Consider the following 24,276-nt stretch of genomic DNA (forward strand, 5'->3'; position numbering starts at 1 on the left):
GGATTCCAGCGAGGATCTAAAGTCTGCAGATGCTGAGGTCGAGAGCAATACACAAATGTGCTGGAGAAACTCACCAGGTCATGTAGTGTCCATAGAGTAAAGGGTAACCAACATTTTGGGTGTGGGCCCTTCGTCATGTACCAGGTTTGGTTAATCTTTACTTCCTATGGATTCTGCGTGACCTGCTGAGTTTCTCCAGCACATTGTGTATTCAAGCTGAAAATTGACATTGACCATTCCTCATGACTGAGAGTTCTTCACAATCCTTCTGCATGTTGATGTCCTGAAGCTTTGCCCAACATCCTTGAGTAGATGGCTAGTGAGAATACCAAGCATAATGGTCCTGACTCACACCTCCTTGCAACTTACTGACCTCCAGGTAGATCCACAACCAACCATTCATTTGCATCTTTCAAGGGGAGAGCACAACCTTTCCAATGATTCTTTTCCCATTCTTTGTCTTCTCTGGAATTCAGGGCTCCATCCTTAAACCCTTCTGGTCTCTCTTTTGCTCCTTTCTCTTCCCCCATCCCTCAGACATAAACATTTATAATTTGTTAACTCTTGCTTCAGAGTGTCTGCACCTTTTGAAGATTCTGGTTCCCTGTGCTCTATCGAGACAGGTGTGCAGCAGTAGCTGGCCTCGGGTGCTTGCTCGTTCCAGTAGTTACTGTCCCTCTTCGTTCTGCTCCAAGGAAGTTAATTTTCACTGTGCCTAAGAGGCGAGCTGTTTTTCTTTCACTGTGAAGTTGTCAGTGCAAAGATCCAGCAACAGGATGCTTTACAAACCCTTGAACTTCATGGGACTACAGGCACCAAAAACAATGTGCAGCTTAGAGTAGAGTACATCCAGAATAACATAAATGCATGACTACGATGTAGTGCTGAACTCTGAAGCATTTTATCTCTCCAATAAAAATCATGTTTTTTTTATTGAATTTGTATCCATAGTATTTCCATAGTCAGATACTGAGAAAGTTTTTCAGTCAGGGAATGGGGCCCTCTAAAGGGCAAATCTAGTTTGCAGTACAGTACAAGCAAGACAGCACCTTTGAGTAGCAAATCATCCCATGTGTGGAGTCACTGGAATACATCCCTGACTCATCACAATTGACATACAGAGCTGAAATTCGTGAAATACCTTATTTGATGGCATATAAAATCCATGTTTTTCCCAAAAAATAGCTCTAAAATATCCTCGGGTCTTGTATGGGAAATTGAAATTGGGGTGATAATGTTGGGTAACGCCACCGCTAGTGAGAGAGCGGGACCAGCACGGGTACTGACAGCGGGTCACTGGGAGAGAGCGGGACCAGCACGGGTACTGACAACGGGTCGCTGGGAGAGAGCGGGACCAGCACGGGTACTGACAGCGGGTCGCTGGGAGAGAGCGGGATCAGCACGGGTACTGACAGCGGGTCGCTGGGAGAGAGCAGGATCAGCACGGGTACTGACAGCGGGTCGCTGGGAGAGAGCGGGATCAGCACGGGTACTGACAGCGGGTTGCTGGGAGAGAGCGGGACCAGCACGGGTACTGACAGTGGGTCGCTGGGCGGGACCAGCACGGGTACTGACAGTGGGTCGCTGGGAGAGAGCGGGACCAGCACGGGTACTGACAGCGGGTCGCTGGGAGACAGCGGGATCAGCACGGGTACTGACAGCGGGATCAGCACGGGTACTGACAGCGGGATCAGCACGGGTACTGACAGCGGGACCAGCACGGGTACTGACAGCGGGTCGCTGGGCGGGACCAGCACGGGTACTGACAGCGGGTCGCTGGGAGAGAGCGGGATCAGCACGGGTACTGACAGCGGGTCGCTGGGAGAGAGCGGGACCAGCACGGGTACTGACAGCGGGTCGCTGGGAGAGAGCGGGACCAGCACGGGTACTGACAGCGGGTCGCTGGGCGGGACCAGCACGGGTACTGACAGCGGGTCGCTGGGAGAGAGCGGGACCAGCGCTATACAGTAGCTACCGGCATATATTTCAATAACGTTAAATGCTTACCCATAAATACCATTAAAAATTTCTTAATATTCCCTGCTGAAATTGGGGGGGGGCGGGATCTTGTATGCTGTCAAATATGGTACTTTTTAGCCCGAAATGCCCACACGTCGCAAAGGATTATCAAGTTGTAAAGTGATAAAATGATCCTATTTTGGTAATGAGTTTATTGTCATACACGCAAGTGCAATGCACCAAAATTCTTGCTTTGTGCAGAATTTGTAATTAAAAAAGCAACTCCAATAGTATACATTAAATTACAATCTATAGGAAGAGATAATAAATATTTAGTTACACAGTACAAGAAAAATGTTATGTTTAAAGAGTGTAGACAGGTCTTCTGTGTTGCTGGAGTAGTTTATGATTAGGGTAGTCAGGAGATGTTCGTTGGATTGCTGATAGCTATTGGATTAAAAAACTGTCTTGACCCTGAGGTACTGGACCTCAGGCTTCTGCACCTTCTGCCTGAAGATAGCAGTGAGAAGAGGTTGTGACCAGGGTGATGGGAGTCCTTTATGATGGTGGCTGCCTTCTTGAGGTAGCACCCCACAAAGACATAGGTAATGGATGGTAGGAGCTTGTTGTGCATTTGGTTATATTTGCTACTTTCTGCAACATGGGTTCCTGGGCACTCACATTACCAATGCAGGCCTTGACTTTTACTATCTTTAGTGTGAAGATGAGCACACAGTGGCAGAGCAGTAAACAGATCATAAGGTGGTGACTTATGCACACGGGTTATTTTTTTAAAATTGCCCAATGCTTAGTAAGAGCAGAAAGATTACAGTTGATCAATATAAAACACTAATTTGGCCAAGAATAATGCACTGATAACAGTTCTGGTTGTGCCACTATTGGAAGGATGTAACAGTATCTGGGAGCAAATATAGGAACTTACTGATGAGATTGCTAGGCTAGAGAATCTGAATGGAGGGAATTGAATGGTGAAACTTATGTGAAACAAAGAAAGCTAAGAAAGACCTAATTGAATTGTACAAAGTTATGAGGGGTCTGGAGGTTGAATAAGAAGAACTTTTCCCCTTCATTAGAGCACTGGTTAAGTGGGGCTACTGATCTGATGGGATAAGAGAGAATCGAAATGTTTTTCACCAAAAGATGTGGGCTTCTGGAACTCATTGCCTGTAAGAAAGGCAAGGGCAGGAACCTTCAAGAAATTGAAGAGCTGTCTGGATGAAGACTTAGAAGTGCTGGAACCTAAAGAGGCACGAACCGAGAGCTCACAGTGACATCAGTTCCCATCATTTTCCTGGCACATGGGCGGTTGAGCCCTGAAAACTTCTTCCATTCCAGATTTCTCACTTCTTCCCCACCGACACTTAGTTTAATGCCTTGTCATGAACAATCATCTCTGTTCCTGTGAGTTAAACAGATCACCTTGCACACGCTATTTCTCAGGTTTGAGATTAAAGTAGCAGCGCTGGGTGCTAGATTTGCTGAACTTTGTGGTATAAGTTTATTATTTTCCTGATAAAGGAACAAAGAGAATGCAGTGAACTCTAAAATAAGACCAGTAACCAATCCTGTGTTCATGTGAATCTTGAGAAACCAAGAGACAGGTAAAGGCACCTTGGGATTTAACCAAGTTTGGAACTTTAAACTTGATGCAGGTTGTTACAACCCAACTAGCCTGTGTTTATATGATTCACAGTTTGGCACTGGTCCAGGAGAGATTCTACAATTTACAAAGAAAGTAAGTCAGTGCACATTACCTGTGAGTAAAAAGCTCTTTGTTTGAGGATAATTGTAACACACTAAAGTTGTCTTTGTTTCAAAGCTGCACTCCATTAGAATGGCTGCACTGTTTCCACTATTTTCCCAAAGTAACATTGAAAGCAATAGAGTTAAGCGTTTGTCCTAATTGTATGTACCAAGCTCTGCTGAGACCACACATGAAGTACTGTGAGCAGTTCTAGGAACCACACCTTAAACAGGATACATTGTGCCTGTGGAATGTGCAAGACAACAGTGAGACCAGATTACACAGGCCAAAGGCCTGCAGGTGCTGGATATCTGAAATAAAGTCAGAAAATGCTGGAAATACTCAGCAGATCAGGCAACGTCAGTGTGGGGGAAACATGGAGTTGTCGTTTCAGGGCGATAGCCTTCCGTCAGAACTGGGGAATAAAGTTTAGAAATGGTTTGGTTTGTAGTAAAGTAGAAAGAATGGTGAAAATAAAGGGAGTGTCTGATAGCATGGAGACAAAAAAGTTGAAGGGCTGTGGTTGAGACAGGATGCTAAAGGCTTGTTAATTGTAGATGACCTATTGGATGAATACTCCTCTGTACACGAGTGACGTGAACATTATTCAGAAGGAGGGTGCTGATTTGAAGGATCTGGGGGCTTGTTTTTTTTTTTGCATCCATGAGCTCAAAATTGTGTGCGACAAGTAGTAGTGTGAAATGGGCCTGACAGATGGAGATCTTGGACCTCTGTGAATGCCAGGACTGTAAATCTGAATGGGACTTTGGGGTAGAGAAAAGAAGCCACAAATAAGAAGGAAATTGGGTCCGAATAGCTCAAGAGGTAAAGATGGGGAAATTCTTAATCTATAATCTGAAGTGACACAGGAAGTATGCAAATAAAAATATTGAATATACAACATGATTTCATTTATTTCCTTTCAAACCCTCCAGGTTGACTGTCATTAAAAGTGGACTTAAAGCTTTGAATGTCCCCTTAACTTTCTGCACCTATCTTATTAATGGGTGAAATTAATGGAGTCTTGATATAACCATATAACCACTTACAGCACAGAACAGGCCAGTTCGGCCCTACTATGGAGATCTTGTTTGTGTTTTTTTTAAAATCAATAATAGATCCTTGTGAATTCCATTAGATTATGAAGGATTGATCTCTGGGATTATCAGAAATCACTACCCTGCTCAGAGATATTCTGCCCTCATCCTATAAAGTGGGCACTGTGTACTTGGCACCAGTTGTCCTCTGCCCTGTGCTTCACATTTCCTGGCTAGATGCCCATGAAATGCATTTTCATTAAAATAGAAAATTAGCCCTCATCCAGGGAAGGGTTGGTGGGGAGAGCTGCTTTTCCTAACTTCAAAATAGATATCTTTAACCAAGCCACTCATAAAACTATTAGCAATTGGTTGTCCATTTCTAGGACTGCAGTAACTATGGCTTATTTGACCTCTCATTATCCTGAGATAATTCAACTGGTCCTCACTTGTTGACTCTGGAGAAAGATTTAAAGTATACTCAATTTAACACTATCTGATAATTGATAAAAGGCCTAAATATAAAGGATTAGTCTGCATAAAGGTTACATATTGCTGTTGCCAATACTATTTTACAGATGTTCAACTGTGTATGTTATTGCCTGACAATATATTAATGCAGTGGTTAAACGAGGCAAAAAGAAAGTGAGAAAAGTTCTGATCATACTGCTTTGGATGCAACAGTAACACACCCTTGTATTTCTTTTACTTGAATGTTGGAGAATTATTGAAGTTGTCTTGAAATGGAGAATGCTGTGGATTTGCATTTCATTAAAGGGCAAAAGTCCTTACCCAGCTTGTGGCCACTTCTACTGATCTTGGTTAAGTTGAGTGCTTTCGGTGGTGAACTGTCGCATATATTTCGGCAGCTTCATTTGAAATCTGCCCAGGTGTGTTAGGATGACAGCAAAATGTGATGAAATTGGAGTTTTCGACCAATGGTTTTGATTGAGGAGCTTTCACCTGTGAAAATAAGTTGTTTGCAAAATGATGCCAATGCACAGGGCAGGAAAAAATTACAGAGGGTTGTAAGCTCAGCCAGCGCCATCATGGGCAATAGTCTTCACTCCATTAAAGACATCTGTGAGGCGGTGTCTCAAGAACCCTTACCACCCAGGACACGCTATCGTCTCACTGCTACCATCAGAAAGGAAGTACAGGAGCCTGAAGACAAACACCCAGTGGTGCAAAAACAGCTTCTTTCCCCTCTGCCATCAGATTTCTGAACGCACAATGAACCACAGACACTACCTCACTTTTTTTTGGCAGTAATTTATTTATTTTTTATTAAAGTAATTTATATCAATTTCATACCTGTAATGCTGCTCCAAAACAACAAATTTCATGGCACGTTCACGATGATAAGTTCTGATGAACTGTTAAAACTGGGTATCTGGCATTGGAAGAGGTTGAGTTCTCAGCTGCACCTCAGATCACCATCAGGGGATGCTGTTGCTGCATTGTTGAGGTTCTTGTGTGCAGGCTCTTGGAGCCAGAGTTTTACAGTAAGAAAACAGACCCTTTGACCCAATTTGTCCATGCTGACTATATTGACTATCTAAGTGAGTCCATTTGCCTGTGTTTGGGCTATATTCTTTGACACTTTTCTGTCCATATATCTGTCTGAGTTTCTTTTGAGTGCTATAATTGTACCTGCCTCTACCATTTTCTCTGGTAGCTCACTCTATATACCCACTACCCTTTGTATAAAGAAAGTGCCCTCAGGTCCTTTTTTAAATCTTTTCCCTCTCACCTTAAATCTAAGCCCTCTAGCTTTAGACTCTCCTACCCAGGGTAAAAGATTGTACTCATCACCTTATCCATGATCCTTATGATTTTATGAACCTCAGCCTCCTCGCTCAACGGACGTGTGTCCCAGCCTATCCAGTCTTTCCTTATAACTCAAACCCTCCAGCTTTTTCTGCATCCTTTTCTCGCTGAATGACATCTGTTGTCTAACTGGATGACCCAAAACTGTGTGCATTAATCAAGGTGTGATTTCACCAACTCTCTGCACCACTTGTGCACTAGTGTGTTGGGACCACTGCTGCTCTGGTAATTGGTGGACATTTTGACAAAAAAAAATACTGTGTTTTCTGAACCACCAGCTCCTTCCCAGTATTGGCTCTGTCTGCCATTGAATTTGTTGGCTATCATTGGTTCTGCCTGCTGTTGAGTTAAATGGCTACCATTGGCTCTGAGAAACACTGAGTTTGACGGATGCCATTGGGTCTGACTACTATTCAGTTAGACGACGACAGTTGTTTCTGACTACCATTGAATTAAATGGTTACTGTTGGTTCTTGTTACTGTTGTTTCTGACTACCAGGAAGTTGGGTGGCTGGGATCAAAAGCCGTAAAAAATATAATCAACATTACATTGCAGCACCAGCGACCGGTGCTCTCCATACAGAGTTTGTCTATTCTCCCCATGTCTGAGTGATTTTAGGTTAATTTGGGTGTAATTGGGCAATACGGATTTCAATGCCTGAAATTGGCTTCTACCATATTGTAAAATAAAATTTAAACCTTTCTCCTTGATTAGGGTTCAGAACAAATCAAGAATTATCGATCTGACCACGATTCCCAGGTACCTGCCAGAGATCACAGTGGGAGCCCATGAGTACGATGAGATGTATCACACCTACAGACAGGTGAGAAACTTGGCACAAGCCCATCCTTTTTTTCCTGTTTTATAGGTGTTAACTTGTCAATCAGTTGCAAGCCTAGTCGAGGTGCTGTTTGTGGCTGGGCATAGCTGAACCTTCTCCTCCTGACTCTGCGTCGTGCTCCACCGCAACAGGCTTCCTCCAGCTCGCTGCAGTGTACACTGCTTTGTTAAATGTGTGCCGCCCCGCGCCAGCGGGGTAGGATGTAGAGGCATACCTTCCCCAAGACTCTTGGTTCCCATAAGTAACCTGGGAATGACTCCCCCACCACCGCCCCCTCACTATGGGATGCCCAAGACCTGCTCCTCTATCTGAACCTTGAGAGAAAGGGTCCAAAGAAGAGAGGTAAGTACAGCAAGGGAGATTCTATAAAGATGACAAACAACTGTACTCTTATATGGTCCTGTGCTACTTGCAAAATTGATGGTGCTCCAAGGAGAGTTTGTCTTTGATATATGGATAAGTAGCTCAAGTCCCTGGTTTGACAGATTTTAACAGTTCTTTAGGGGGTTGTTGGGTTCTCCATTGGCACCCTTGCTGCTATTTTCCCAGTATCTGAGAGAGTGCTTGCAGCACCTTTCATTGTGAACACAATTCAGTGCTGAACTATTCCCAGCATTGACCCTAGGCACCAGCATGTGACTGTCCACACCTGGGTTCTGTGGCGGTAAAACAAAACAACTCGTTGCCAGAAATGAGCGGGAAACCGCCAATCGCTTCTGGACTACATGTGTGTAAAGTTAAGCGTGAGAACCCCGACCTTGCCATCCTGCCCTATTTGGGTTCCTGTCCCAGGACCGTTGAGGGAAGTCAGTGAACTGACAAGGATTCATCAGCATATCCGTGGTCATTCAACTTTGAGGAATATGCAGATCATGAAGCTCTTGCAAGAAAGTTGGTTTGAGGCCAAAGTCGTGATTACCCGTGATCTCAATGAACAAATGAGCAGGCGCAAGCAAGGTTCGACTGACAACTGCCACTAATTCTTGCAATTTCTATGTTATTGGTTCCTAAACTATTTTTATATACTTCATGTTTCATATACTGCAGTGGGAATGAGATTTTAATGGTGAACTAAGCCATTGTTGCTTGGCAAGCTTTCTGAAAACAAGGAACATATGCATGTAAGAATTGTAATTGCTCTAAATAATTTACACCAGATTTTTCATTCAATTTTATTTTCAAAGTTTTAATATTTCAGCTTGGAAATCTTACGCATATGCTCTGGTCTTTAATTCCCTCTGCAAAACGTTTAAAATATTTGTTAAAAAATGTACAGTGAATTTTTCAACGGGATTGGCTCTTCACCCAGCTAAATAACATCTCTAATGCTTCATGCCAAAAATATCCTGCAAGCAAGGGCTGGCAGCATACGAGACCAATCTTGAAGACACATTGCAGAGACCATTGCAGAATTCAAGCCTAATGTCTATTCCTTCTGTTCCCCCCTGCTCTGCTCTAGTGATGTCCTGTTACCTCTTCCAACTGGCACAGGATGACATTGGAATCCTGGTTAACGTGCATAGTGCATGGTCTTTCCAGCATGTTTTTATAAGTTTTTGGAAGGTTGGCTCAGCTGTCAAAGCCAGCATTGATTTCCTGACCCTAATTGCACTTGAGAGGTGGCAGTGGGCCACCTTCTTGAACAGATGTCGGTCTTCTGTGGAAGTGTTTGCACCATGGAGTTCCAGGGTTTTCACAGCATTTAGCGTAAAGCTTCTTGTGCAACTTGGACAGGAAACCTGAAGGTAGTGGCTTGAAGACACATAATTATAGTACATTTTATAGATGTTGGAGAAAATGAACAGTTAGGGTGGGGTACTAATCAACTGGATGTTTTATCCTGGACACTATTGAGTTTCTTGATTGTATTCGCCCTGCTGAGAGGAGAGTGGCCGCTCAAGTCAATAGTGGAAAAGCTGTGGGGAGTCAGGAGGTGAGTCACTCACCACAGGAACTCTGTGCCTTGAAAAGTACTTTTTATGGTTCTCATTAGCTGATTGCATCAAGCACATTGGTCAGATGAGCAAAGGACTGCATTAAGCGTTTCTCAACCTGTCATCTAACACAAAAGCCTTGTCGACATAGCTGTGGTTTGCTCTGAAGTTGCACTGCATTTCCCAAAACTAAGGCAATGGCACTTTTAAGCAATCATTTCCAGTGTCTCCTTGTACTACCATTGTCCCCTTCATTTCTTACCTGATCCTAGCCTTTGTCTTCTAATCACCCTCTATGACATCTTCCTCCCCCCGACATCTTTGTTTCTTACCTCTCTCCCTTTGCCTGGCATTTGCTGATCCTTTGCCTTTGTCCATCATGTAACCCCTCTCACCAATCCCCCATGGGACCTCTGTCTCAACCCTCTCACCCTGTCCTCTCTGTGCCAGCTACATTTAGCCAGTCCCAATAAAGGATCTCGGGCTAAAACTTTGATCATACTTTTTCTCTCACTGATGCTGCTCGACCCACTGAGTTCTTCTAGCAGACTGTATTCAATTTAAAAGGCGCTTTTGTACTTCCCTAACCATGGTGAGAAACCCCCTAAACATATGAGGGGGTATAGATAAAATGCAAGCTGGCTTTTTCCACTGAGGTTAGGTGAGACAAGACAATAAGATGTGGATGCTGTGCAGAAGTGATTTGCAAGGCTTCTGCCTGGATTGGAAAGCATACCTCATGGGGATAGGTTGAGGGAACGTGGTCATTTCTCCTTGGAGCGATTGAGGATGAGGGGTGACCTCATGGAGGTGTATGATGATGAGGCTTTGATCATGTGGCTGGCCAAAGGCCAGGGCAGAAACGGCCATCACAAGGGAGTATACTTTTAAGGTGCTTGGGAGTTAGTACAAGGTAAAAAGCAAGTTCTTTACCTAGGGAGTGCACAATGGGGGAGGCAGGGGCAGTTGGATCTTGGATGAGATGATAAGATAGGTATGGAACTAAGAAAAATGGAGGCTATGGAGTAGCGAGATTCTAGGCAGTTGTTAGAGTAGGTTATTGAGTCAGCACAACAGGGTGGGCCGAAAGGCCTGTACTATGCTGAATGTTCCATGTTGTTGTGGGTTAATGGTGAAAGGTAAAATGTTTAAAGGTAACGTTTACGGGAACTTCTTGCAGAGAGTGGTGAGAGTTGCCAGATGAAGTGGTGAATGCAGACTCAGTTTTGACATTTAAGAAAAATTTAATAGATACATGGATATGGGGGGTGGGGGGTATAGAGGGACACGGTTCGGGTGCAAGTCAGGGGACAAGGTAGAATAATAGTTGAGCACAGACTAGAAGGGCCGAAGGGTTGGTTTCTGTACTGTAGGTGTAGACCAATTTTTATAATACTTGTTGCAATCTCTGCACACTATGCTTTCAGATTTGATTATCGGTGTCATTTTTTTGGTTAAGCGAATAGAGGCACCCTGAAAAATCCACCTCTGAATCCCATCTGATGTCAGCTCTGCAGTGACCCTCATTGGCTTATACAGCTCACAATATGGGAGGAGCACATTACTTCTAATGACTTAGCTGCTTCACAGGTTTTACCCAGAATGGTCCTTCAAAATTCCTTTATTGTCACACAATAAAACAGGTGTAATATTACACAAAATTGAATTTAGTCTGCTGTAAGGAAGACAAAAATTCTCCATCAGCAGAAATTGCCCAGTGCCCTTTACAGTCAGAAAGAGAAGCAGAGTTACCCCCCAGAGCCCAGAGTGTACATGGATTCGCCTCCAGGCTCCCGCAGCCTCCAAAGCCACATTGACTTCAGCCAAACCTTAGGCAACCCGAGCTCCAGATCCAAACTTCAAACACCCTCTTTCATTCACCATCAGCCCGCAGCCTGTGTGGGTTCCTCGCCTCGAGTCACCATGCCCAATGCTTGTGTGTCCTTCAGCCATAGAACTCTTCACTGTTCCACCCCCACCTCAACTTGATGTTTCATTTACTGAGGTAGAAGTAAGAGAGGCAATGAACTCTTTACAAAGTAATAAATCTCTAGGTGAAGATGGATGTGATATCTTTTTTCACAGAGAGTGGTGGGTATGTGGAACTAGCTGCCAGAGGAAGTGGTAGAGGCGGGGACAATTACAGAGTTTAAATTACATTTGGACAGGTGCAAGGATAGGAATGGGTTCAAGGAATATGGGCCAAATGCAGGTAGATGGGACTAGCTCAGGAATGCACCATGGTCAACATTGAAGGGGTTTGGCTGAATGGCCTGTTTCCCTGTTGTATGACTCCATTGGGATTAGTTTTGTGTTTTTTATGCTTCTCTCCTGCCTCCACATTACGTTTTATTCTGTCTGTTACTTTCCCACCAGTGATCAGAAACAAACAGCTGGTTTGTGCACTGGGAATCAGCCTTGCTTTCCCTCCCATTCCCCTCAAATTTGGCAGGAGTGTGCAAGGTTTCTGCTTTGTAATTCTACTCAGTGAAGTGGTCAAAAACAAATTTGAGTATAAAAGAGGTTGAATGAAGGGCGTATATGCCGTCCATGTAGGGCTTAGTGGTTAGTGCGAGGCTGTTACAGTGCCAGAGATCAGGACCAGAGTTTGAATCCCGCGCTGTCTGTAAGGAGTTTGTAGATTCTCTCCGTATCTGCATGGGTTTTCCCCAGGGCTCCAATTTCCTCCAACCCTTCAAGATGTTCCGGGGGTTGTAGGTCAATTTGGTGTAATTGGACAACACCAGTTTGTGGGCCAAAAGGGCCTGTTACTCTGTTGTTTGTCTGAATGAAATTAAAATATCTCTCTGTGGCTTGTTGAAAATTTTAATGATGAACAATTCAAAGTTTGAGAATATAATAAAGTTTCTCAGGGTGGATTTGATACATTTCAAAACGAGGTATGTTTGTTTCTTTAAATTGTAATTCCATCTTTGTCATCAAAAGTCTCTCTTTGCTTGGCTTCGCGGACGAAGATTTATGGAGGGGGTAAATGTCCACGTCAGCTGCAGGCTCGTTTGGCTGACAAGTCCGATGCGGGACAGGCAGTCACAGTTGCAGCGGTTGCAGGGGAAAATTTGTTGGTTGGGGTTGGGTGTTGGGTTTTTCCTCCTTTGTCTTTTGTCAGTGAGGTGGGCTCTGCAGTCTTCTTCAAAGGAGGTTGCTGCCCGCCGAACTGTGAGGCGCCAAGACCAGTTAGTATAACCGTATAACAATTACAGTACAGAAACCAGCCATATCGACCCTCTAGTCCGCACTGATTTACGTGAAACTCCATTAGTTCCACCTACCTGCTCCCTGACCATAACCCTCCAACCCCCTCACATCCATGTACTCATCCAATCTCCTCTTAAATGACAGAATTGACCCTGCTGCGACTACCTCTTCCGGAAAGTCATTCCACTTAGCCACCACTCTCTGAGTGAAGAAGCTTCCTCTTATGTTACTTCTAAAGTTTTGCCCCTTAACCCTTAATTTTCATCCAAAGTTAACGTGATGGTTTTTTTTCTAAATCCAGCCCCGTTGGAAGTTTGCCAATTTCCTACTCATCTGTCGACCATTTAAAACTTTGGACCCTTGACTTCAGGCAAACTGGACTGAGGTCCAGAAGGAAGTAACCTGGCTCATTACCTGGAAGCCCTGCCCTTTGCCCCACAGGAGGAAGTAACCTGGCACATTACCTGGAAGCCCTGCCCTTTTCCCCACATGAGAAACCAAAATCTGGGTGAACTGCAGCTTTAAAATAAAATTAATTGAAAACTTTGACTCAGAATCTTCAGCTAAAATGCGTTGAGCCTGTGAACTAAGTGATGACCCAAAGATTTAGTCAGAACTTTGGTTTTCATGATGGATCTATCTTTATTTATTTACTTTGCGACATACAGCACAGTAACAGGCCATTTCAGCCCATGAGCCCGTGCCGCACAATTACATCCAATTAACTTACAACCCCCGGTACATTTCGAACGATGGGAGGAAATTGGAGCCCCCAGGGAAAACCCATGCAGACATGGGAAGAACGTACCAACCCCTTACAGACAGTGAACTCTGGTCCTGATCACTGGTGCCGTAACAGCGTAACATTAATCACTACACTAATCGTGTCACCCTAATGAAACGAAAAAGAATGTTTTTGAGCTAGTCTGCGTCCACACGCAGATTGTGCACATTTCTGTTTTAGCCGCAAGCCACAACTCTTCCACACAGCTTCTCATAATCAAGGCATTTTGGCAAAATAGTTCAAAGTGGGCTATTTTTAGTCTAGCCACAAGCTGAGTTGTTGCAGTGGAGGAAACAGGAAATGTGATCTCAGGGGATATGTCAGGTTAATGAGTCTGTGGAACGCGACACAGGACTGACATTAAACATCAAGATGATGCGAAAAGCAAACCCACAAACTATTGTTAACTGGAATTCTTGCTTTTGCTTACATTTTGAAGAAGGGTTTGACATCCCTGGGAACCAAATTTACCTCTGACCTGATTTTAATATTGCTGTAAGATGTTATGGGTCATGGGTGCTTTATTCTGAAGATGAGAGAGGCTTTATAAAGTGCAGCTGAGTATTCAGACCTGGTTTTATTTCAAATTCAGCTGAGGTTGTCTTTGGGACTGGAGTGTCTCGAATGTTTTGCCCAGCTCCTCAGGCTATTTGGCTAAAGTCTGGGAAATAAATAGAAGGTGAAGGATAAGGACAGAGGGGGTTATTGCAAGCTTGTCCAAATCAGGTCCATTTCTTGTTGTGAAACCAGAAAGTCCACAGATGCTGGAGTAGAGTTCAATACACAAACTTGCTGGAGGAACTCAGCAGGTCACGCAGCGTCCAGAGCAAGTAAAGTGTAACCAACGCTTCAGGCCTTAGTCTTTCGTCAAGATGTGCAGAAGCTTTTCCAGTACCTTTGAGTATTCCATTTATTGTCATGTACACAACTTGCACAAAAATCTTTGCTTTGCTTGACCTGTAAAGGCAGTCAAAGAGGCTTCACTAGTCCAGCACAGCTATCGAGTTGAGAAAGAGAAGCAAAAGAGAGTATCAAGTACAAAAGGGAGAATTGAATGGAGAGCATTTATTAGCAATGGAACATCCCTCTGAGGTGCATATGACTTCTTGTTGGGGGGGAGGGAAATCAGCTAACGGTGGATGATGAAGGGTGCGCTGGTCTCAGCATGAGGCTGATGGGAACTTCTTCCTCCCTTCCCCCCCTCCCCCCTCCCCGGGACTGCTGACATTGGGGCTTCCCACAAAACTTAGGCGCAGAGGATGTCAGGAATACTCAGCAGATCTGGACATGCCTATGGAAGGAGGAATAACAATCAATGTTTTGGAATCTTTCCTTGGGGGGGGGGGGGCAAAATGAGGAACGATGCATTTTTTAAAATTTAATTTTAAAAAATTGGTTTTTTTTTTAAATTTAGTCATACAGCATGGTAACAGGCCATTTTGGCCCATGAGTCCATGCCGCACAATTATATCCAAATAACCTAGACCCCCAGTATGTTTCAAACAGAGGGAGGAAACCAGAGCACCTGGAGGAAACCCATGCAGATATGGGGAGAACATACAAACTCTTATAGACAGCACAGGATTCGAGCTTTGATCCCAATTGCTGGAGCTGTGATGGCATTGCGTTAACCGCTACTCTAATCGTGCCACCAGTTTACATTGGCAGAGAAAGGGGAGATCTATGAGAGGACCAAAGCCAAGAGTGATGAAATGGCACAGAAGGCTGGTTTATATCTGTGGAGCGATGATTGGAAGAGGAGAGAGGGAAGGACACAATGCTGGAAAGCTGAGGGTACAAGGCTGGAGAAGCTGATGATCTGAAGCAAGTCCTTGAGGCTGGGAAGTGAAAGGTTCGAAGGCAAGATAATGTGTCTCAAGCTTATGCTGGACCTCATTGGAATGGTGTTGTGAAGCCAAAGGCAGGATGGGATTGGGATGGGGAATAAAAAGTGACAGGAAACTGGAAGGATGCCCACACAGACTGAATAGAGGGTGCTTTTCAAAATTGTCACCTGATCTGCATTTCATCTCTCATATCCAGAGGAGAGCATACACTGAGATATTGCTCAAAATTAGGAGTGCAAGGGAACTTTTCTGTCTCACCGTGAAGTGTTTGAATAACAGTGACTATGTTGGGTACTTGTGACCAATTGGCTATGATGAAATACTCTTTTTCTGCATCCTATTCCACTCCCATTCGGCCTCTTCATTTAATATCCTGCCCTCTCCTTCAGAAGCATTAATCAAAATTTAGATCTTATTTATAGCACGGTAGAAGCTGATTCTGGCCATTTAAATAAGTGCTTCCCAATTACACCCCAATTAACTTACAATCCCATATGTTTTGGAGAGTGGGAGGAAACTGAAGCACCTGGGGAAAAACCACACAGAGACAGAGAACGTACAAACTCCTTACAGCCAGCACTGGATTTGAACCCTGGTCATTGGTGCTTTAATAGCATCTCGCTAACCATGCTGCCTTTGTCCCCTTGTTCCTGCTTTGTTTCCAAGGCCCAAGCATGTAAAGATGGTGCAATTTTTAGTAATCTGGGAGAAATAGTATAAGATAAATAGGTTGATGCACTTTCAAAGTTATAATTTAATCTCATGAATATATCACAGGTCAATTAAAATAGAAACCAAAATAGCTGTTGAAACCATAACTACATGTCGTGTACGTAGATTAATGAATATCAATTGTTTGTGTGCTCTGCAGCAGGACAAACGTTCTCACTCTTTGTATTTTTTTTTGTTTCAGATCCCAGGTCGAAAGTATGCAAAAGGCTTCAATGCTGATCTGGGAGACAAGTGGATCTGGTTGAAATAATAGCGCAGGTTCCAAAAGAACGATTAAAATTGATTTGAGAGGAAGAGAAAGTGGTAAGGAGAGGAATTCTTTGCTCTGCCAAATGGCTGGTGTCCCACAGAATTAAGGATGACAAACCTGTCTCCAGTTGCTCTTGATTTATGAAGAGCTTTGCGCACCCTATTAATTGACAGGTACCTAATAAAACTTAACATTGAACACACTGGTGTCATGCCAATCTGAATGAAACAAAGTATAGCAGTGTGTCACAGACCTAGGTGTATGTTCCCCATTTGGACTGGGTGTTGTACCAGTGCATTACTGAACATTGAATAGTTTTACCATGTAGTTCTGTAGTCCAGTCAAAGATGCTCCCTCGCCAGAGACAGCCTGTTGTTGAGACGTGCACACTCACATTAGCTGGTAGGTGTTGTCATTCCTGGTGACGACTAGCTCCGCTTTGCCAACTCTGACTCTGCTGTTGGCCTTCGCCACCCAACATTCAGTCCTGCAAGAGCAGACAATTTCTCATGTCTATGACAGGGAGGACTACAGGCACTGTCCACCTTGCCCGCCGCGGATTGTGTTCCAGCCCTTGCCTGTTGGAAGATCTCTTACTATTGAATTAGAAGTGTGTGAGTAAAAACCAATTAAAGCAGAGAAGCAGGAGTGGGTTCAGTGAGTGACCAAGGAGTTCAACATCAATAAATGTGAGGTCATCTTCTTTGGAAAGAAAAATGATAGAATGGATTATTATTTAAATAGTAAACTATGGCAGCATGCTGTTGCGCAGAGAGACCTGGAGTGCAGGAATCTTAAGAAGATAGTTTGCAGGTAATCAAGAAGGCAAATGCAAGATTGGATGATTCATTCCCAGTATAAGTTGCCTCATTTCTCATGAGCTGCATGACCTATTTAGTTGGCTTTTCTGAGATGATACACAAGGGAAAGAAAACAGTCTGCATAAACGGTCTCACTTATTGTTGTTGCAAAGGTCCAGGAATCCTAAACTCATGTTATCCAAAGCCAGATCTTGGGCAGGTTTCTGAAAAATGCTAGACATTTGGAACGGGCTGTTGTCTGCTCGATGTGATCTACATTCCTTCAATTGAAAAAGGAGGTGTTTCCAGCAAGCACTTTACAAAGTTGTTCAATTGCTCCTGGTCCATGATCATCTTCCAATAACTTCTGTACATTTTCCCATTTTCCTCTGCTCAAAGTGGAACCCTATCTCAGCTCTCCAAACCATGAAATCCAATGAAACCTCAATAATCCACTGCCCACCCATCCCAATGATTTGGCATTGGCCTCACCAGGTGATGTTTCCTGGAATTAATGTTGAATAGTCTGGACACTCTGCCAGCCCAGCACCACCAAGAGTGCCGGATTATCTGTATTTGACTGCAGAGTAGATCCTCAAAATCTGAAGTCAAGGTTGGAACAATGAAAATATTCAACAGGGCAGTGGTAACTGTGGAGAGAGACATTTTGGGCAAAGGTCTTTTCGTCAATAGGTAGAAAGTTTGAGGATGGGACGGCAGAGAGAAGAGACAGCAAGGAGAAAGCCATTGACATGTTTTGCCCACACCATCCATCACCTTTAAAGTTTTTTTTATTGAGAGCACACTAACAGTCCCTTCCAGTCCATGTGCACGCGCTGCCCAAAAACACCTATGTGACCAATTAACCGTACATCTTTAGAACGCAGGAAGAAACCTACTCAGGTCAGGGGGAGAAATTTCTACTCGACAGCTTTGTATTTGAATTCGGGTTCCTGGCTTTGTCACAATGTGCTACCCATTAGTTCATGAATTAATCAGTCAGGTCCTTAACTCCATTGGTTTCAGGTTGGAGAGGAGAAAGAAGATATATTTGAGGAATCCATTGAGTGTGGGGAGAAAATTAAACGGGGATGCCTTAACCTCAGGGTAATCCTGTGGAAGAAGGTCTTTTTGGCAAAGGAGGGAATGGACGGTCATTGATGGCTGAACCAGGAGTCCAGGCCACAGGGATAAAGCTCAAAGGTGAGTCTCCAGGAGACGAGGGATCAAAGATCTCCCTGAAAGACAAAGACCTCAACGATGCAGGTGGAATGGGGCAGGATGATGCAGAAGGGCTCAAGCCTGGTGGTTGGGAATATGTCGGAACAGTAGTAATTAGGGACAAGTTTTTCATTTGTCAGAAGTGGATACAAGAGGAAGTGGGCTTGAAAGACCAGTGGGGTAAAAGTAAAAAGCAGTGATTAATCGAGAGATGTTGGGGAGTGAAATAAAGTGGGATAGCTCGCCGGAGGGAGTAGCAGGTAAAAGAGAAGGTGACTGACAATGTGCTTGATAGGATAAGAGCCACTGTGGTGATTAGGAATGTCGATGGTGGATTGTATTGTCAGGCTGAGGGGGGAAAAAAACCTTGAAATAGCAAGGCTTTCTCATGTATGCGCTGAGATTCAAAACAGGACACCACTGTTTTAAAAGACAAGCTTGGTTTGCAGGGTCCTTGGCCAGCAGTGCAGTTGTCTGTAGGTGGTCTATTGTCAGTGTACAAGAAGGAACAGGCAAAGCCTCTCATCTTTTCACTGCTGTTGTTGCCAAGGGAGGTGGATAGAAAAAATAGGACTGTCACTTACAAGGAGCAGTAGCAGATGTCTTGTTGGCTATTTCATTGGGTGCCAAGACTGACATAGTGTGTATCCTACAGTGCATGGATTATAGAGCAATAGATGTAGCTGATTTTACCAACAGCCTGTATTTGAGTAATTGTGTTCCAGCTTCCTTCCTCTCACTTCCTCGTCTTATCAAGAAAACCATGATTCTGTCTAGTGTTTATTCAACTTCACTGTGACTTACTTCTGTACCACTAACATTGGATATTACTTACTGAAGTGAGTTTTGCCTTCAACTTATTCCTTCCTAAATTTGGGCACTCCCAAAACATGAACCAGTGAAGTTTAAAAAATGTTACACTTCTCACCTCTGCATAAAAAAGAGCTAATTTAAGTTTGGACATATGTGTTCTATGTTCCACCTTAAATTGTAATAAGCAATGCCTTGCACAAAATGAAATATCATTAATCAAGTTAAGAGTAGAGTACCAGTCTTCATCTGAAAATGTTATGTTCAAATCATGTTCCCAATCATTTTTAATCCCAGCCATTGAGGCTGATCTTGTATCCAGTAGGTCATTATAAATATATTATGTTAATCCATTATGAATGAAATGTAAGTTTAAAAAAATAAACAAAAATATTTGTAGTTGAGATTTAAGGAAAATATGAAAGCTCGGACTGAACAAAATGCCTAATTTGTAAATATCTTATTTAAAAAAAAAATGTCCTTTTCTAAATTGACACATAATCCTATGATGAGAAATAGGTTGAGAATATGGGCTTAATTTAGGAAATGTGTTTGGTTATAATAGTTTTTCTCTTGCTAGTCCCATTGTAGATAACCATCTTTTTCAGCCGTCTGTGTTAGACGCAGGTTTTAAGGAATGGTACAGATTGGTATCAAAAGTTGTAAAGATCTTTTTGTTCAAGATAACTTTGCCTCCTTTGAGCAATTGTCAGCTAAATTTAATCTTATAGGCATTTTTTTTAGATACCACCCTATTCCTGAGCAAATTTTTTTCACACAAATTCCCTGTTAAATATATCAGTGACCATTTAACTGGATGACTGCTACTGTAAGCTGTGATATGTTCTCCCGGTTGAGCTTTCTCCAGTCTTGAAGATATTCATCAAAGCACACTTCAGATTGTAGAGATAATGGAGTTTGTTCAGTATTTTCTCTGAGTATAATGCTCAGGTTTGATGTAATTTTTTTTCTTTTGAGGATATAGCATGTAACAGGCCATTCTGGCCCACGAGCCTGGACACCTAGAGGAAATGGTGAGGACTCCTTATAGACAGCATTGATTTAAAACCCGGGTCACTATCCTGCAATAGTGTTGCACTAACTGCCACAGTAACCATGCTGCCTTTTTTACCCACTTTCTCAAACACCCCTCTGACCTCCTTGGTGATCTATTGCAGAGAATATATGCAATACTCCCAAGTGTAATCTGGCCTAGGTTGAAAGCAAGTTTATAACCTGCGTGTCTTTCCAGGAGTGAAAGCAAGTCTTTTGCTTATTTTTATGCTACTATTAACCTGCATCACAGCTCGTAACCTATACCCCAAAATCTCTGCACTCCTCCACCATGTGCACTCTTGTATTCCAAGCAGCACCTGGTGGTAGGTTTCTGATTCAAGTGCCTCACTGTTAAACTGTTACTCCTCTCCTTTTACCAAGGAGATTTGGTACATTTGCTGGTAGTCCAAGATAATTTAATAATGTTCTATCAGGAATGGAGGGTTTTGGGGGAAAAGCAATGTTTGAGAAAGGGACCAGAGGGAAAAAAAGTTTCCTCAAGGAAATAACGCAATGCTAGGTACACAGAGTCACAGGGAGAAGACAGAAGAGATGTCATCGTCAGATGTACCAAGATATAGTAAAAAGCATTGTTTCTGGTGGCATGCAGGCGTCAATCCTTGCAGAAGATTGTGCAATAATAAAAAAATAAATAAGGCAACAGTTTCGGGAGCAGTGTTACAATCAGTCAAACAGTGCAGGGTACAAAGAAAAATACAGTTAAAAGCATTACAAGGCTATTATCTTTTGCCAGTGAGAGCTCATTGTAACGACTGAGACAGATGACTAGTTTAGCATGATCTTGTGTAACATCCTCACAGAATGTCCATATGCTATAGGAGCAGAAATAGGCCTTTTGGCCCATCGCGTCTACTTTGCCATTCCATCATGAGCTAATCCATTCTCCCACTTAGGCCCACTCCCCTACCTTCTCCCCATAACCTTTGATACCCTGACTATTCAGATACCTATCAATCTCTGCCTTAAACACACCCAACAACCTGGCCTCCACACCTGCCTATTCCAGAGAGGTTCACCTCTCTGGCTAAAGAAATTCCTCCACATCTTTGTTGTAAACGGGCGCCCTTCCGTCCTGAAGTTGTACCCTCTTGTCCTTGACTTCCTTAGAAATGGGAAACAACTTTGCCGCATCTAATTATTTCAACATTTGAAATGCTTTTTGAGATCCCCGCCCCTGCTCCCCCATTCTTCTGAACTCCAAGGAGTACAGTGCAAGAACCATCAAATGATCCTCATATGCTAATCCCTTCATTCCAGGAATCATTCTGGTAAATCTCTGAACTGTCTCCTGTGTTTACTGGGAAGATTTGTTGGTCACAATCCTTGATTTTCCACAGTAGTCTCCAGACGTGTTGAAAAGTAACAGGTTCTGCATGGAAGCAAATTGCCTACTCAGTGTACCTGTGTCTATTTACCATGTAACTTGTGCAAACCTTATGGGAAGCCCGAGAGCATGCATTTTCTACCAAACTGTACCAATTCTACAATGCCCCCTTCTCAATGCTACCTTCAAGAAGGAGGTACAGAAGCCTGAAGACAAACACACAAAATGGCACAAAAACAGCTTCCCCTCTACCATGAATTGACAATGAACCACCGACACTAGTTTACGTTTTCACTAATTTATTTATTATTAAATAGTATATTTCCAGAAATGTAATTTTTAGCATTCTTTGCACTTGTAATGGACAATAATGGGTTGTTGCTAAACAACAAATTTGGTGACGCATGTCCATGACAATAAATTCTGATTGTGATACCGTGTTATGGGAATCTTCATCAATGGGGAAGCAATTAGGTTATCTGTAACCCTTCATTTTGATGTCCATTGAAATGGTGGGCTAAGCCTGACCCATAGCCTGCTACTGCACTGAAAATTAAGAGCTTTGGTTTCAATGGGGGTACAATGAACATTTATACTTGCATCCTTCAGATAAGCAGCCTTGGCTTCTTGTTCAGGGAAGCTTCCCACACACCTTGTTAATGTCACCACTTTTAATTTCTGCCCTGTCATTAAAACTTCCCCTTTCACCCATGCTGTGTACACCCCAAAGGTGTGATTCAGGACTGGAGACTTTTCCCTCTGGTGAGACCAACATTTCAGCAATCACTGGAGAGGCGATTGATATACTGCTGTGTAAATCAACCCTCATGTTTGAGGGAAGCTTTGAAGTGGACATCCAACAATGTTGCACGTTACTGAAAATATATAATCAGGCATTAAATCTGAAGCATCAACTACTTAGCATTTAAGGAAAGCACGAACATTACATTGCTTTCAGCATATAATGCACTGCACATTTTATTTTAACATATAGCCTACAACCATCTGGAAGTTAAATGCTTTTTAAAATTGTATAACAATCATTAAAGATCGCTGTTTTTAATTTATCTTGAATAATATGCAATTACCAAGCATGTGCGCCTAGATTTAAGAATGCATTTTAAAAAAGAAGTGACTGCGTGATTCTGAAACCTTTTTTCTTAGTTCGGGTCGTCACTTACAAGCCAACATTACCATGTTGCATTACTTCTGAAAACGTTATTAGAACAGCACTGAGCGAATGTTTTATTTTCTCCTTTTCACTGCTTGGAGTAGGGAGAGCAGAAGTGGCCTATTTGGTTGGCATGTGTAAATAGCTACAAATCCCAAAGATATCAGATGTGCATTAAGGGATTTTGTCTTGCTGCAAGCGAAGTAATGTTGAAGTATTCCCCATTGTTTAAGACCAACCCTTGTGAAAATAACAGGATGGGCAGTTTGGCCTTCTGCTTCATTCTCATTTGATCAAGGAATGTGAGCACAAATTGACGCCAATGATTTTGGTTTGGGGCCAAATACTTGAAACGGTAAAGGAATGGGGATTTCCATTACTCCACTCACCTCACTGAGTTTTTCCTTTTTGCTCAATAAAGCTTGGACCTTCAAACAGCAACAAATCATTCTGAAAATGTAACATACAAAATACTCATACTTTTGTTCAATAGTATTTAAAAATTTTACAGTAGCGTTACTGTAATTTACTGGGCCTTCTAGATAAACATGTGAAGAGGCTAGGAACAGAGTTTTAGATCAACTTAGACATCCTGTTCAGTGCAGACATTGACTGAAAGGCCTGTTCCTGAGCTGTACTATTCTGTGTTCAAAATGGTGGGATCTCTCTGCCCATCAGGCAGAATCTGTGCAGCAAGAGCTGTGTTGAGAATGCTTGAAGACAGATTTGGATTTATAAGGTGTCATTCTCAAACTAAACCAGTCAAGCACTGACTCACATGTACAGCAGGACCCCACAAATAGTACTGTGTTACCATCAAGCTCTCTTTTCTGATGGTGCTGTTTAAAGGCATAAGATCAGGCCTGAGCCCTTCTTCAATATATGAACCTCTTGCTCTTTCTCTGAGTGCAACATTAATTTCAGACTTGCTTTGAGATCTCCAGTTTTATTAAGGTACACCATGGAGACATTGCAAGAGGTTCCACTGAAATGTCTAACTTTCCGCAAATTCTGGTTTTAATGTCCACTATATTTTGCCGCTGTCAACTCGATGGCCTTCCTCTCTCTGCTATGATGGATCGAAGAACTTGTTCTTTATTCTGACAGTCTTTCAGTGTCTTATATTTACCCTCCTTGGAGAGCTACAGCAAGGAAACAGGCTCTTCAACCCATCAAGTCTGTGCTATCCATCAACCACCTATTTACACTGATCTATTTTCATTGACTCTTGGACAGCATGGAGGTGTTGAGTTGAAGGGTGACAGAGAACAACAGGGAATGAGGTTGGGGATGTTATGTGAAAGGACCAGAGGAGAGAATGTTTTTGGAGGACAGCAATTAAGGGATGATTTGACAGGAGAGACACTAGGAATTGCAACGTGTCATAGTCTGAGGAATAAGCCATTTAGGATTGAGATGAAAAACTTCAACCTGACAATACAGTGTTCTCCGGTCCTTGGTACAAAAACATTCAAACACACATCCGGATATAGCACACATACAAATAATACATATACAGTACGTACATACATATATGAACATAAATATAATTAGTGTAGTCTTGGAGGGTCTGTGTGAGCAGTTCATTTCAGTTGTTTAGCAGTAAGAAGGTGGTTCTGGCTCTCATACTCCTGTATCTCTTTTTGATGGGAGAAGCTGAAAGATGCTGTGTGCAGG

General features: G+C 42.9%; 1 protein-coding gene across 2 annotated transcripts in view; it reads left to right on the forward strand.

The window, feature by feature from the left end:
• Positions 1–16,394, forward strand: part of ndufa10 (NADH:ubiquinone oxidoreductase subunit A10) — a 64,331-nt gene extending 47,937 nt beyond the window's left edge. For both annotated transcript variants that reach the window (XM_069934286.1, XM_069934287.1), the window contains exons 9-10: positions 7,307–7,415; positions 16,128–16,394. In XM_069934286.1, coding sequence (XP_069790387.1) covers positions 7,307–7,415; positions 16,128–16,196 — 178 coding nt within the window. In that variant the 3' untranslated portion in view covers positions 16,197–16,394. The remainder of the gene's footprint in view (positions 1–7,306; positions 7,416–16,127) is intronic.
• The last annotated feature ends 7,882 nt before the right edge of the window (positions 16,395–24,276 follow it).

This window comes from Narcine bancroftii, chromosome 4 (genome assembly GCF_036971445.1).
Source record: "Narcine bancroftii isolate sNarBan1 chromosome 4, sNarBan1.hap1, whole genome shotgun sequence".
Taxonomy (NCBI): domain Eukaryota; kingdom Metazoa; phylum Chordata; class Chondrichthyes; order Torpediniformes; family Narcinidae; genus Narcine; species Narcine bancroftii.